We start from the raw sequence: 16672 nt of genomic DNA, 5'->3' as shown, positions 1-16672 counted from the left end.
GAGGGTTGGCTCCCTAAAAGCTACCCATAACGTATCCCCTTCCTACCTTGGTTTCTTTTACCTCTTCCGTTATTTCTAATAACCATCCAAACACTCACCTTACTTTTGGAGTTGATGCCCTCACCATTCATTATAACCCCTATTTTGCAAAAGAAAATGTATGGAATGGTTCATTTAATTCTTTGTGACAATCTAGATTTGAGAAAGATGGCTTTCCAGGTTTCCTACAACTAGAACTCTGAAATTATAAACCCTCACAACCTATGGAGTTAGCTATGTATTATTTTTTCATAGATTTAGCTGCTGTCTTTTGAAAAATTAAGAGCCCCCATCTGATGAGAAATCAAGAATAGTTTTGTGGGCTCCCAAACCTTGAGCTATACTATATAATATTTATCTGGGTTTAAGGTAGAACATTACCTGATGAGGTTAATTAATATCCAATATAACCTGTGATTTAATACGTCTGAATATTCAATGTTGGGACTGTAGATTTGTTTGCTGATGTAATAAATCAAATGGTTGGTCTTCTGTTGGTTGGGGGTGAAGTAGTATAGTGGTTAACAGGACAGGCTTTGGAGCCAAACTGCCTGGGTTCAAGTTCTGGTCACCCTACTTCCTAGCCATGTGACCTTGGACAAGGCACTAAGCTTCTCTATGGCTGAGTTTCCTCAGGTGTAAAGTGAGGATAATTATTATGCCTATAGCACGGAGCCATGGCGAGGACTAAATGAGATACTCCAGCATGATGCCTAGCATATGGAAAGTGCTCAATAACCAGTAGCCATTTGTATTATATTCACCCCTGCTAATCAGGCTAATGCTGGCCATTGTTACATACATTATTTATTTTTACATGTAAATGTTGACTTTTTTAAAACATCAGGTGCGTTCTGTGACATTGCCCGCAAATAAGTTCTGTCCATGTTAGTCTTCCAATCTAAATTATATACACTTTGACCTTGAAATCAGCTGAGATGATCCAGGGAATCCTGATTATAATGGTTCTCTTTTTACCATAGTCTGGGAAACAAATTATTTCCCATCTGACACCAATGGCTGCTCCAAAGTATCTCATGCACCACTACTAGCTAACTGACCTTGTGGGTAGAGCAGAGTGGGCAGCTGGTCATGTGACGCGATTAGATGCTAGTGTTCTTCATTTCTGAGTAATACAGAGAAATGAAATTCATTTCCAACAGTCCCTTGGACTGATGAAAAAGACTGAACATTGATTTTTATCTGGCATGTTAGGGTGGGGAAGAGGAGACCCAGTAGGTGGAAAAGAGGTATTGAAATTTCACTAAATCTTGGCACAAGATGGGAGATTCATTTCCAACATGATGCTATCAGGCTAGCTGTGTGAGGAAGTACCACTCGGAGAGGTTCAGCCTATGACCAGACAGCATTGTGGGTATGAATGAGGTGGCTCCTGATAAGGGTCTGCCCATTAATTACAAATGGGGGGCTTAATTTCAGAAGCCTGTGATAAACTCCAGCAAGTGCGTCTGCCTAAAGCTGGTAACAATAGGGTTCAGGAGAATTCCAATTAGCAGATTGTGTCCAGTGATGAGGTTAACGGAAATGAATGTATCATTCGGGCCCCTTGAGAACAGTAACCTTGCAAAAGCCCTAGCCAGTCCTGGGAGTGGAAGTAGAGCATCACCTGTTCCTCTGTTGTGTCCTCTGGCAATGGAATTTAGCTGAAAATATGAAGAAGCGGGCTTTCGCTCAGTGTTCACTGTACTGCAGGTGTTTTATGCAATGAGCTCTGAGCCGAGTGACTCTGTCTCATTTTCATTAATCCAAAAGGATCCTAGCATATAAGGCCAGCTTTTCAACAGGGAGACCTAGGGCAGATCCAGGAGCAAACTCATTAAGGCCTGAATGCAAAGCCCCAGGAAGAGGCAGGCAATGTAACTTCTTTAGTGGCCATGCACTAAGCCCACATCATTTCAAATTAAAAAATTCAATCAAGTCGGTTCACGTACCAGGTTTGTTTAGAAGTACAGTTGTAGATAATATGAACCAAATCTAATTTATTGGTGTGTTGATTTCATTCCCTTTTCTCTCCCTACCCTCACCCTTTTTTTTTTTTTTTTTTTTTTTTTTTTTTTTTGCAGTAGGCGGGACTCTCACTGTTGTGGCCGCTCCCGCTGCGGAGCACAGGCTCCGGACGCGCAGGCTCAGCGGCCATGGCTCACGGGCCCAGCCGCTCCACGGCATGCGGGATCCTCCCGGACCGGGACACGAACCCGCATCCCCTGCATCGGCAGGCGAACTCTCAACCACTGCGCCAAAAGGGAAGCTCACCCCCACCCTTTTTACCTTTTAAAAAAACATGATTTTTAATGGGAAGCTCAGATCGTTCAGTATAATTTTGGAGTTCCAAGCGAAGGCAAAACTTGATAAGAAAAGAATAAAATTCAGTTTGCCACCTGTCCTCGATCTGAACACAAAATGGCTGTTGAAGGATAATTTAAAAATAAAAAAGTGGGCTTCCCTGGTGGTGCAGTGGTTGAGAGTCCGCCTGCCAATGCAGGCGACGTGGGTTCGTGCTCCGGTCCGGGAGGATCCTGCATGCCGCGGAGCGTCTGGGCCCGTGAGCCATGGCCACTGGGCGTGCGCGTCCAGAGCCTGTGCTCCGCAATGCGAGAGGCCACAGAGGTGAGAGGCCCGCGTACCGCAAAAAATAAAAAAAATTAAAAAAATTAAAAAGTTAAATCCTGATCCTCATACAAATTTAAAGTTAACACAAGTGGACACATGTCTAATATTTTATTTCACTCATTAATTAGTGAGGAAACCAGGAGGCCAGAAGTCTGCAAAGTATGACCTGCAAACCAAATCCAGCCTGTCACCTGTTTCTGTGAATAAATTTTATGGAGTACAGCCACACCCATTCCTTTTCATTTTGCCTTTGACTGCTTTCTTGCTACAGTGGCAGCATTGTAAGGTCCACAAAGCGTAACATATTTACCATCTAGCCTTTTACTGAAAAAGTTTGCTAACCCTTGATATAGGCCATCAGGAATGCTGAAAGAAATTTACAAATAGATGCAAAGAAATTTGCATATAGATGCACAAATCAATCGCATTTTGCCAGGCAAGAAATATTTTCATTACAATTTGCAGAGTTGTAAAACAACTCAAAGATAATCAAAGGCATGGACAATCCAGAAAATATACTAGACCTGGGCTGTTAGGCCAGTTGTGTGAACAGAAACTCAAGACTAGGGATCCAGGGAGAAATCTTGTTTTATGAACCAGGGCACAGGTAGGGAAGAAGCTGGAATTCAGAAACTATTCAAAGGGGGAAAGTACCCTAATGCAGAGCCTTAAAGATTGGAATTTGGAATGGAGGAGGCTGAGGCTGGTCATTTGGGTACTTCCTACCTCAAGCCTTGATTGCTCCGGAAACTGGGGCAGGGCTGAGTCCTTGAGGCAGAGCGTGTGGGAGCCAAGGTGGGCAGAGGCTGACCCCGTACACTCTCTTGGTTTCAACCTACTGTTATAGGCTGAAGACTGTCACATCTGTTGATACATTTTCAGCCCTGACCTTTTTCCTTCAACATTCATGCTAGAGTTATACAATTTCCTGCTACTCTCCCAATAGGTACTTCAAACTCAACATGTCTAAAATTGAACTTCTTTTAAACCCTAAACCTGCTCTTCCTCCTGTATTCACTGTCTCCAACGGTGACACCACCATTCAATCAGGCATGCAATGCAGAAACCTGACATCCTTGGTTTCTTCTCCCTGCAGTACTACCTGACACATCCAATGAATGTCTTAAATCTGTTCCTTTCTATCTCTAGAATCATTGTCTAGTTTAAGATCTTGCCATCTTTTCACCTGGACTATTGATATCTTTTAAGTAGTTTTATCTTTCTGAAACTCATCCAGTGGTGTGCTGGAGCTGGCTTACGCCAGCTGGTGAGAACTGGTTGTGTGCATCTCTTCCCAACTCTGTGTTCCAGGATGTCATATTGGTAGCTTGAAATTGGCCACAGTGGGAGTATTTACACCACAGAAATTGGCAAACACTACAAATCAAGGTTGTTGTTTTTGTTTTGTTTTGTTATGGAAAGCTGCTTGTTAAACATTTATCAGCACATATACCACTGCCAATTCTCCACACTTCGGCCAAACTGATCTTTGTAAAACACTTGTTCAACCACACTACTCTCCTGATTAAAATTCTTCAGCGGCTCCCTATGGCCAACAGATCACATTAAGTTCCTTCTCATGGCATATGAGGCCTTTTATTACCTGGCCCCTGCCTAAATGTCCAGCTTCCTCTCCCATTCCTCCTAGCAACTTCTGTGCTAGTTCGAAGGTCACACAGTGGCCCACTCAAGCCTCAGTTGCCTCATATATATACTTTGTTTGGCATGCACACTATCTTTAACTCTTTTGAGCCAACATTGAAGACTTTAGGAAATTCTACCTCCAAATCCATATTTCTGACTTTTCTTGAAAGATGACAACACTGGGTCCTCATTCATGCACATAACAGCAATTTGATCACAACAAGGGGCTGAGTAGCAGATGCCCCCTTTGAGACGGTATGTGCTCCACAGCTCACCAACGCCTACCATTTACTCATCCAAATTATGCATATGTCCCCACAGGTAGCTTTTATTTCTGTGACCTGTTATCTGTTTGGACCCTGTTGTAGACCATATTACAAAGTGCTGATTATTATCAGAAACCTCTGACCCTAATGATAGACTCTTTCTTTGCCGTGGCTGTCCTGATGAGAGTCCATGGTCCCTGCACAGTCTAGGAAGGGAAGAGCAGCAGGATGAGGAGAAGCAGCAGAGGGGGAAGAGGAGTAGAAATATGTCATCTTTGGGTCAGAGTCTCCATCTTGGAGCAATAGCACTGTGGACATGACAAGCAGGGACTGTCCTGGGTCTTTGTGACCTCAAGGTATTCCCTATAGAGACCATTTGCTAACCTTCCTGAGAGTCTTAGAATGTCTACCTTCTCAGCTAGACATGGAAAGGAAAGACCCAAGGACACTAGCTCACACGGACTCCAGCTGTGTGGATCCAGGCTTCTAAACAAGAGCCAGTGTCTTAATTTGAGAATAAAAACCAATTCCTTTTAGCTGAGTGCCTGCTGTGTGTCTAGCACTGTGCTAGAGGCTATGGGGAAAACAAGAGCGGACTAAGACAACTCTGCCTTCAGAGAGCTCACAGCCTGACTGAAGAAGCAAGAAATACCTATATCAAATAATTAGAAACTAATATAAGCCTGCATCAGAAGAGTGACAGCTTGGATATAACCTAGTGCCCACAACATCTGGGTGGTCAGTAAGGGGTGGGATCAAGTTAAGGGGAGATCTACGGAAGAAGTCAGGGCTTACAGTGGCCCTTCAGTGGCAGTGAAGTGGGGATCCACACAGGATATGCCACAAGGATATACATACAGAGAGCAGTGAATGAGGTGGGTGTGGCAATCTGTGAATGATAAGGCTGACTGGAAGAGAAAAGGTGGTCTTGGTAGGAGGACATGGTTGGGCACTGCCGACCAGTTTCTTTTGAAAAGATTTACTCTCTGGTGTCATGTATCCAGAAAGACAAATGGAGAATCAGAGGCTCCTTGTTGAGCACCAAGTCAAAGACAACAGAATCAGATGGCTCTGGAAAGCATGTCATACTCTAGGCATAGACAGCAACCTTTCGGCTCCATGACACAAATGGGGCTGAGCATTATTCACAAGTACCATTATGTGTCTCGGACAGGTCTGTCAGCATTGACATAGAGGAGAAGAAAGAAAGAGTAGGAAAAGAAAGAGCAAGGAACTGGGTAGAGAGAGTGGACAGGAAGAGCATCATGGTAGGGAGCAGACATGTACCTCCAGTCAAACCCAGGGAATCCTGTGCCATAAGCCATCTTCCCTCCACCCACCACCTCCACCTCTAGATCATGACAGAGATTAACAAATGCTCCTGGGCTTCCCTGGTGGCGCAGTGGTTGAGAGTCTGCCTGCCGATGCAGGGGATACGGGTTCGTGCCCTGGTCTGGGAGGATCCCACATGCCGCGGAGCGGCTGGGCCCATGGGCCCGCTGAGCCTGCGCGTCCGGAGCCCGTGCTCCGCAACGGGAGAGGCCACAACAGTGAGAGGCCCGCGTACCGCAAAAAAAAAAAAAAAAAAGAAATGCTCCTGCCCACCGAGGAGGGGCAGATTCCGGATCTGAGCTCCTTTCTTCCCAGGCAGACTATGATACATTGTTCACTCACCATCTCTCCCACCTCTAGGCTTTATGCCGGTTGTTGTGTTTATGTTCATTACCAGTCCCACTCAGACCTACTTCTTCCTTAGCCTGCAGGTTTATGTTAATTTCTGAGATGATTCTTTCCTGTGTCCGATTTACTTTATGAGTCACTTGCTCACTTCCTGCTGCTTGTTTGTAGCTGCTCCCTCTAAATGTTTAACAATGTTTACTGGCTGCTCCATCCAAGCAATTGATGACCAGTGTGTAGTGAACTCTCAACTATTCAGAGGATGATGTAACCACCCCGAGAAGGAAACAGATTTCTTGCAAACTTCTCCACTTTCTTCTCCTCTGCCTTTTTCCCACTCCCTGTTTTCTGGCCACTTCCCTGCTTGGGAATCCCTCATCCAAGATGGGAAGGAGGCAAAGATGATGAAAACTGTAGCTCATCCCTCCGTCAATTCGCCAGCAACTGTGGGTTTCCAAAATAATTTTTTTAAGAGTAAAAAGAAACTAGCGATTAAAACAGTATTTGTCTAGTCCATGAGAATCTCCATCATCCACGTTCTGCTCTCCCCAGTTAAACTGAGTATTTGGAGCTTTATTAAAAAATGTATTGAGATCAATATTTCACAGTTTCCTGGAATTTTATCCATGCTTTGAATCCTCAGCTCCACCCCTCCATGAAGACTCTTCAGACTATTCCAGTTCTCCTTGTTGTCTAGCTCCAGATTCTATCACACTGAGATTCTTCTGTTGGGTGTAGCGTGTCCCAAAGGACACATTTTAAAGTCAAAAGATTTGTTTTTAATTCATTGATCAGAGTCTGCTCACTCACCCAGAACTGTATGCTCCTGCACACCCAAAGAACCCCATACCTTTCACCTATAGCTGCTGTTTACACCAAGCATTACATCATGGACATACCCATTTTTTTTTGAGTGTCAAGAGTCAATTGTTTGTGTATTTGTTACAGAGTTCAAACTCCACAGCTGAAAGTGAGCCAGTCTTTATTTGCATAATATTTATCTTGGAACAAAGTTTAGAAATAGAAACTTGAACATACCAATTTTATCAGAGGTCTTTTTGCTATTGGTAACCTCAAGCCTGGAGGTCCTCATTTACAGAGTAATTCTTCCTGACAATAACAGATTCTCTCTACCTTGCTGGGATCTACAGGAAGTTGGAGGAACACTGTCTGGCTTTGGTCTTTGGTCCCCTGAAGTTACAGTGTCACAATTTGGGAATGTCTTCTCTTCAGCCCCCAGGGCTTGATTTAGTGGCATGGGCTTTAAGATTACTGGTTGTCTTTAGCCTTTCAAACAAATATTTCTGCAGTCTCTACTGCTCATTTGGAACTGAACACATACTCCTACTTACCAATTTATAGAAGTCTGATATACCCAACCAGATTCCAGGAAAAATGCCCTTTACTCCTCTGTACAACCCCTCATTGTGCCTCAGACAGAACTGGCATAATTTAAGGGCCAAGCTCCAGAGTCATATTGTCTGAGTTTGAATCTTGGCTCTGCACCTAAAGCTGAGTAACCTTAGGTACGTTCTTTAAACTCTGTGTGCCTCAGCTTCTTCATTTGGGGAGAATATTTACCTCATGAGGTTGTTGTGGGGATTAAGTGAGTAAATATATGTAAAGTGCTGTATGCCTGGTGTACAGTAAGCATTTCACAACTAGCTATTCTGATAAGGAGAAGAACTGACAAAAAAACTGGTGACCCCAGTTCCTGATTCATTAACATTTGATGGGCTCTATGCTCCAAGCCTTAATCCTGCCCTTTTATGTGTTTTTCATTTTCTTGTACCTAGGTCCCCACTCTGATGATGGACACCCAGTTCTCTGAGTTCACACCGGACATTACTCCCATCATGCTTGCTGCCCACACCAACAACTACGAAATCATCAAATTGCTCGTCCAAAAACGGGTCACTATCCCCCGGCCCCACCAGATCCGCTGCAACTGTGTGGAGTGTGTGTCCAGTTCAGAGGTAGACAGCCTGCGCCACTCCCGCTCCCGGTTGAACATCTATAAAGCGCTGGCGAGCCCCTCACTCATCGCCTTATCAAGCGAGGACCCCATCCTAACTGCCTTCCGCCTGGGCTGGGAGCTCAAGGAGCTCAGCAAGATGGAGAATGAGTTCAAGGCTGAGTATGAGGAGCTCTCCCAGCAGTGCAAGCTCTTTGCCAAAGACCTGCTGGACCAGGCTCGGAGCTCCCGGGAACTGGAGATCATCCTCAACCATCGAGATGACCACAGTGAAGAGCTTGACCCTCAAAAGTACCATGACCTAGCCAAGCTGAAGGTGGCCATCAAATACCATCAGAAAGAGGTAAGCTGAGCTCTTCTCTGCTTTGGGGGAAGCTTAAGCCCTCCAGAGTCCAGAGCAGGAGACCAAGAGTCAGCATTTTCCTACCACTTAGCTCTCCACCAAACAAATGGTTAGACAGGCTTCAAAAACAGTGAGGCCCATATTTATCCAAGGCACATACAACCTCTGCGCATTTTCTTTATGGCCAGATAAGTAGGGAAAAATCTGATTCTATGATGGGAAAGCACTCATTCATTGAGCAAATGCTTATTTAGCACTGTTTTAGGGGTTTGGGATACAGAAAACAAGTATAACCCTGCCTTCACGGAGCTTACAGGCTAGTGGTGGACAGTAAGTAAATGATCACATTAGTGAATATATAATTACAAACTAACATCAGGCTCTGAGGAAGAACTTCTGAGAACACATAAAAAGGATCCTACCCTATATACCGGGGCCATGGCAATAGTGATCACAAAGGGCTTGCTGTCTGGATGCTGGTAGTTGTTGACAGAACTAAGTCCTTGGTAGTCCCTCAGCAAGAAAGCTGAGACGTACATTTGAAAGATGGAGTCACACAGAGGGTGTGTGGTTCTGCAGAAGGCTGAGTCCCCTGCATTGGCAGGCAGATTCTCAACCACTGCGCCACCAGGGAAGCCCTGTTCTATGCCATCTTATCAAACAATTTGGGGGAGCCTTCTAGCAGGCCTCATTTAGCTCTTTAAGGAGGAAGCATGGTAGAAAGAGCAGGGACTTTGGAGCCAGAGCAACTGAGGATGGAATAGCCTTCAGCTGTATGACCTGACGAAAGTCCCTCAAATTTCAGGACATTAGTCTTCTCATAAAATGGAGATGACAATAGTTCCTCCACTTCATAGGACTATTATGAAAATAAATGTACTTTAATGTCCATTTCCATCTCTCTTCCAATGCTACCTGGAGTCAGATTCAAATGGGTTGAACCGAGAAGTGCTTGCTGTCTGAAGGGCAACGAGCAGCGCCATCCCTTCATGGGTCCAGGCTCTGAGGCAAATCACATGTGTGCTCACCTGGTCCCTTTCTCTCAGACAAGAAAAAAAAAAAACTACCCCTCTGAAATGAGGCAGAAATGAGTACTGGGGCAACCTCGAAGGGGATAAAATATGACAAAAGAGCAACATGGAGATTTAACGGCTCCATGGGGGAGATAGTAAATGGATAGACCCACCGCTGAGTCTCCTTATCCTGTTTTTGCAACTACTTGCCTTAAGTAATTTCATTAAGCCTGAAGTTACTCAACCTCACTTTTCTCTTCTGAAAGATAGGGATAATAGGAGTACTTACCTCCCTAGAGAAATATAAAGTTTAAACAAAACAGGTAATATGCTCATGCATAGCACAAGATTCAGCATATATTAGGCATTCAATAAATATTACCTGCTACTATTATTCATTTTTATTGTTACACACAGGGGACCCAGGGTATATGATCTGATTCTGTGTACTAAAATTGTAGGTAATAGATACAGCAATGGCCATCCCCTCCCTTACCCCTTCCTCTCTCTTGCCACCCTACTGTTGATATGTAGTAGCAGTTGTGTTAAGTTGTCTGCTATAAGGTCTAATTGACTTTTCTTCAGTTTTATATATGTGTATATTTCCATTAATGATGTACATTATGATTTCAGTGTGGTTTTCACTTTACATAAATTGTTATAATACTGTAAGAAAAAAAATAACAAGTATGTTTAGAATACGAATTGCTTCCAGATGACAAAATGGTTAATGGGAATAGAAGTGTTAAAAACGGATATTGCAGAATACAACTAAAGTTTGCATTCCTTCCCTCACTAGATAGCAGATAAACTCCATAATTGTAGGGCCTCATCCCCCTGAAAACTGACAAAGTATTTATTTGCAAACAGTTTCATTACAATATTTCATCAATTTTGCATTGGTAGATCATCTACCAGTTACTTTATCACTTGATCCCTTCTGCTCCTATAATCATCATTTGCCAGTTTCAGTTTCTGCTCCATTTGGAAACCATTGTGATGACTTCCTCACTCTCCTGGGGATCTGCTTAGCATATGACCATGGAGTCATCCTTGGGTTCTACATTCACTGCCCTCCAGCCCTCATTAAGCTTCTCATCATTTTTTCCCTCATGTTTTAGCCCTTTTACTTTTCTAAAATTTTGTCCTCCATGTTCCTTATTTCATAATTTCTCTTATTACTGTTATTACAGAATATCTCCATGTTTCTATATGTTCATGTGATATATTTCTTATCTATCATTAGACCAACCTGAATGTGGCAAAGGTTTATATTTCCTTTTGCTCTCTCAATTAAACATCAGAGATTCCAAAGTTGGTCTCAGAGTCTATTTGCTGTGTACATTAAAGTGGAAAGGATCATTTGTTTTATTGTGGTAAACTATACATAACACAAAATTTACCATTTTAACCATTTTTAAAATATACAGTTCAGTGCCATTAAGTACATTCATGTTGTGCAATCATGACCACTAGGAGTCATTTTTTTGAAGACGGGCAAGTTTTGGGGTGTCTACTTTTTCTTTCAATAATGAGCCCATACAATTAGAGTTTCATATTTTGCAGACCACATTAGTTTCAATCCATAACACTGGCAAAGTAGCATCTTTTAGCTATTAAAATTATGGATATTCAGCAGTAATACAAAGGTAATCCAAAAAGCACTGTATTTATGCAGAGATCAACAATTTTAGGTCTGGTGGTACTCACTCATCATTGTGAATCAAATCAATGAGAACTTTGGAATTTGACAGACTGAACTGTTTCAGTCAGACCACATCAAACTTCAACTCCAGGTTTGCAGCAAATGCAGCAAGGATAATGAGTGACTGTCAACTTCAATGTCAATGATTTCATGAAAAATAATATACCCTCATAGAGTCACATAAACTCAAATATGGCCCAAAGTTTAGTCCCATGGCCAGAGACTTCAGAATTATTTTAGAATTTACATATTTAGCTCCACATTTCCTAAGACAAGTTATCTTTTTGTTGTTCTTGTTTTTTGGTTTTTTTGTTGTTGGTGATTATTAATATACTTTATTATTTGTTTAACATCTTTATTGGAGTGTAATTGCTTTACAATGATGTGTTAGTTTCTGCTTTATAACAAAGTGAATCAGCTATACATATACCTATATCACCAAATCTCCTCCCTCTTGCGTCTCCCTCCCACCCTCCCTATCCCACCCCTTTAGGTGGTCACAAAGCACCTAGCTGATCTCCCTGTGCTATGCGGCTGCTTCCCACTAGCTATCTGTTTTACATTTGGTAGTATATATAAGTCCATGCCACTCTAACTTCGTCCCAGCTTACCCTTCCCCCTCCCTGTGTCCTCAAGTCCATTCTCTATGTCTGCATCTTTATTCCTGTCCTGCCCTTAGGTTCTTCAGAACCTTTTTTTTTAAATTCCATATATATGTGTTAGCATACGGTATTTATTTTTCTGACTTACTTCACTCTGTATGACAGTCTGTAGGAACAGTACAGAGGTTCCTTAAGAAACTAAAAATAGAACTACCGTACGACCCAGCAATCCCACTACTGGGCATATACCCTGAGAAAACCATAATTCAAAAAGAGTCATGTACCACAATGTTCATTAGCTCTATTTACAATAGCCAGGATATGGAAGCAACCTAAGTGTCCATCGACAGATGAATGGATAAAGAAGATGTGGTACATATATACAATGGAATATTACCCAGCCATAAAAAGAAAAGAAATTGGGTTATTTGTAGTGAGGTGGATGGACCTAGACAACTAATCTTAACAATGACCACAGATAAATTTTAGTTTAGTTTCTCTTCTGAATTGTAACTTCATTTCTGCTAAAGAACTCTGTAATCCTTCCCAACCTGTGAATTATAGATTTTTTAAATCTGTGGTTCCATTGAGTCTCAAATGAGTATAGTCTCTAATTTTCTCTATTCAAATCCACATGTCAAGTTTAAGACTGAATACTCTCACCTTGAACAAATCAGCAATGTCCTTATTTTAGGGGTGTTTTTGTTGTTTCAAGTTTAGTGTGTTTGGATAAGAAGCAGAGTCCTGTGAGTTACTGAGGTTCTAATAATTCAGGTATCACTGAGCACTTCATTCTCAGAAGCTCTTGATCTAAGGAAGCAGACTGATAAGTTTTTTCAATAAATATCCATAATCTAGCCATTAAAAAAGTGAAACATACACACAGTGCTTAAGGCCACAAGCATAAAAAAGGTCACGAGCATTGATCATCAATTCTCATCATACAAACTCCTTTTGTAGAATGTGATGGACACAAATAAACAAATGAAAACTAACTTTATCCTTCTATTATATCTATAGCAAATGAACTCAGCTTTGCTACGTTAGATAAAATTCCTCAGATTCCTTGAAGGCATATACTTTATGTGTGCTTACTCATCAAGAAAAATATATTTACATCTTAAGTGAGTCACACTCCAGGGTCTGGTGGAACACATTCAATTTGAGGGTTGCATGTTACGAGCCCCTAAAAAATTGGAGACACTTTCTTAAAGGTGTCTAGACTTTTCTAGATGACCTTCAGGCCCTTAAGAAGGCTAGACAAGAATTATCTCCCAGGACCAGAATTATTCAAAGGAGAAACAACCTGTAGATGGGAATGGGACAACTAAGCAAAAACAGAAATTTTGTCTTCTTTTTCATACTTGATTACATGCTTGATTCCAGTTGGACCATGGGGGTCTATCTTCAAGAATAGATAGGTTTCTTCTCAGTGTCTATACTCAGAGCAGGAAAAAGCAGATACACCACTTCTCCACTTTCTAGTGTCATGTCTGCTGACACCCTGTTCAGTCTTCTTTCAAAGCTTGCTGTGATTCCAACAGGGCAGAAATTCCCAGTACAAAGCGAAATTTTCTCAACAGGTGGAGATATTATAAGGGAGGAACATTAGAGACTCCTTCATCAGGTGAAAGTACCCAAAGATAAGCCTGCTCACATCAAAAGTTGCAAACAGACAATATGTCTCTACGTCTCTTAAACCTTGAGCTAAAAAGCTTTATTCAAAAAAACAAAATATTTTTCTCTATAAAATGAGCTGCAACACAACTGATTTTCCAAAACTGGAAGTTAGGAGTTGCCAATATTAAAAATTTAGAAGATAATGGTTTCAAGAAAAGCCAATGTTTCCCCAAGTTTAAGTAAGAATAAAACTATTTAAAAATGATTAGTATTGCCAGAATTTATCATCTAGAGGCATGTGTATTTATGTGTTTTCAACAACAGATTTTGTTAATGGCATCTTTGATTAAAGGAATCTGAAACACTGAAGTTGTGTTTCCTACCTGTGACTCCCTAGTCTACTTTACATGAATACTTGTGTTAAATTAAAAAATACCTCTTGAGATGCTTTCAGCATTTTACTAGGGTCTTTAAGATGAAATTGTGACAAGGGGTAAAGAGTTCAGTGGTTTTCCTTACCTTGCTAAAATGCAGTTTCATTCTTCAGAGGTATAAATGGAGATCACCTTCAAAGACTCTTTATTACCCTGAAGACATGTGACACTTGAGACCCATGGATAGTTGTATCTGTCAATACAAATAGCTCCCAAATAACTTCAGGAACCAAAGCTTATTTTTTCTTCTTTTTTTAGGGTTTTTTGGTTGGTTGGTTGGTTGGTTTGTGAGCTAAGGATTACATAGTCAGAAGAAAAACAAGTTTTAAATGAGGGGTAGGGTCCTTGAAAAAAATAAGACGTATACCCTAGGTGAAATGGGTAAATACCACTAGTCTATTAAGATATGGCTGTCAATACAAGAACACAATAGTCAGCTTTGCTGTAAAAAATAAATCTAGTTGGATAATAGTGGGTTATAATGTGCAGAGTTACATAACTTCCTCAGGAACAAAATCTTAGCCTTAAGTGGAATATAATTCACTATTTCTTGAAAGGTGGCTTTTTCATTGTTGTTTTTCCCTCATTACTATTCCTAGAAGAACTGAGTAGGCTCCCAAGAAGAAGTTAACTTGGTGGGGGAAAAAAAGCTCAAAAGAATGAAACAAAAACTGATTCCAACTATAAGTTCGACATCGAGTAAAATAAGGAAGCTCTAATCTCTTAGAAAACAGGTATAAAACTGTTGGATAATCCTTACATGTCACATAGATTTTCAGGTATTTTCATATAGACATTTTTCAGCTATTCCTAAAAAGTTCTGATTTCGTGTATTCTTTCCCATTGTCAGATATATCAACCAAAGTCTTTGAAAACTATATCATTTTGTGTGTTCCTTATTACCATTGAAGGTAGGCAAAAAAGTTATAACTATCATTTGACAAACAGGAAAGAACTATATTTCAGAGATGTGTTAAGACTATCTATCTGACAAAGCCAGAAGAACTTCAGATTACTGGTATAATACTTTCTCTGAGTATATTCCACCTTCTGTTGAGAGGAGTTCTTTTATGCTGGTTTGGTAGCCTCCAAATTCACCACCAGGTAATTTAAGATGACCCCAAGTTCTTTGATTTGTGAATGAAAGTTTATTAGTTAAAATTTGTTAAAACACGTAACAATAAAATGGTATGGACCAATAGCTAATAAGGACTATATTCAGTTATAATCTAATAACTAGCAGTAATCATCATACATAAGAATACAACTAAAAAAAATAAAATATAAAAAAAGAATGCAACTTATGTAGTTACAACTTCCCACACATTTAGCCAAAGCACACAGGGATGAATTAGATGCTTCCTAATTCACTGCAATCTACCAGCCTATCTCCCTTAGTTTTCACACCTTAAATTTGTCTTCGAATGGTGAGCCTATCCCCCTCTCTATCCCTCCATGCCATACAAGAATTGACTTTGGTGTTGTTCTCAGGAAGATCCAGAAAAGTTTGGATAAAGGACTGGAGGGGAGACACAGGATTCCAATCAGAGGTATCCAATCAGTGGACTGCCAAGTTAGTTAATCCATCTTCCTCTAACTGGGCTTTTAAGTGCATGACCTGTGTCAATTGCCAACCAATTATTTCTATCAATATTAACAACTTAGGGTTGTCTAATTTGCGTATGACAAAAACAAGGCTTGGTTCATAAATGCGATTAGGAACTAACTCTATACCATGGTTTTCCACCATAAACTGCATAACTGTTGACGACTTGTTACTTTTCTTCTCTCTCCTAAAAATACCTTCCCTACTAGCTCTTATTCCTAAGTATGTTCTTACTTCCTGCACTTATTTCTTATCACTATTAACTTTACTTTTAATTCTGTTCTGTAAGAGCAAACATACTTAATACAACAATCCATTGCTTGGAGCAAGGTAACAATCTTAACAATTCAAAAACATATAATCACACAATCAAAGCAAACATTGCAATATATTTTATCTAATCCCAAGGTGCCATTATAGTATAATCTTTCCAGGTGAACCCATCTAGCCAAGAGGCTAGATAGTTCCACATATTACACTGTTGTAGCACCTTCCCGTTTGACACCTAAGGACCATGTTGACTATTACGTGTTTTATAGGCTGGTTCAAGCTTTATCTTGTTTCAATGTCTGGAGTAGTCTCACAGATTTCTTTTGATGTATTTTGATGACTTGCTTGAGTAAGTATGGTTGATTGTGTTCTCTCATTACTACTAACAATTTTAACAGGCTCACTAATCTGTTGTGGAATTGTTATGAAGTCCATATTCTAGAGTTCTACTTGGAAGAATAGCTACCCTTCAGTATCCATCTTATTTGAGGTGTACCAGATCTTTCCATTTACAGTTAAATTGCTCATCAAATAGAATTCATAGCAGATTGATGTTCTCTCCTTGGATATGTTTCCTGATCTTGCACAAGTATTTATGCCTTGAGTTTCATTTTGACACAAAGTTATAGCCCTATTTCCTGAAGTCCAAATTTCTAGTGGAGAGTGTATATCTTCCCTGACTGTTTCTAAACCTTTAATTAAAGCATAGATTCTATCTTTTAACTTTTATCCAGGTACTCTGTTATTCTTCTCCTTGGTTGCTACATATATAGATTTCCTTATTTAACTCTAATCACTATTTTTCCTTATAAAACTGCTCCTATTGGAATGGTGGGATAAATGGTTA

At 40.7% G+C, this 16672-nt stretch overlaps 1 protein-coding gene across 1 annotated transcript in view; it reads left to right on the top strand.

Annotated features, from left to right (window-relative positions):
* LOC113611003 (short transient receptor potential channel 5) overlaps positions 1-16672 on the top strand; it is an 80606-nt gene that overhangs the window by 18819 nt on the left and 45115 nt on the right. The window contains exon 2 of the mRNA XM_027089554.1: positions 8054-8575. Within this exon, the coding sequence (XP_026945355.1) occupies positions 8054-8575 (522 nt within the window). The remainder of the gene's footprint in view (positions 1-8053; positions 8576-16672) is intronic.

The sequence above is a fragment of the Aethalodelphis obliquidens genome, unplaced genomic scaffold (genome assembly GCF_003676395.1).
Source record: "Aethalodelphis obliquidens isolate GAN/ISIS:26980383/991018 unplaced genomic scaffold, ASM367639v1 scaffold66, whole genome shotgun sequence".
Taxonomy (NCBI): Eukaryota; Metazoa; Chordata; class Mammalia; order Artiodactyla; family Delphinidae; genus Aethalodelphis; species Aethalodelphis obliquidens.
This window is presented reverse-complemented; position numbering and strand designations above follow the sequence as displayed.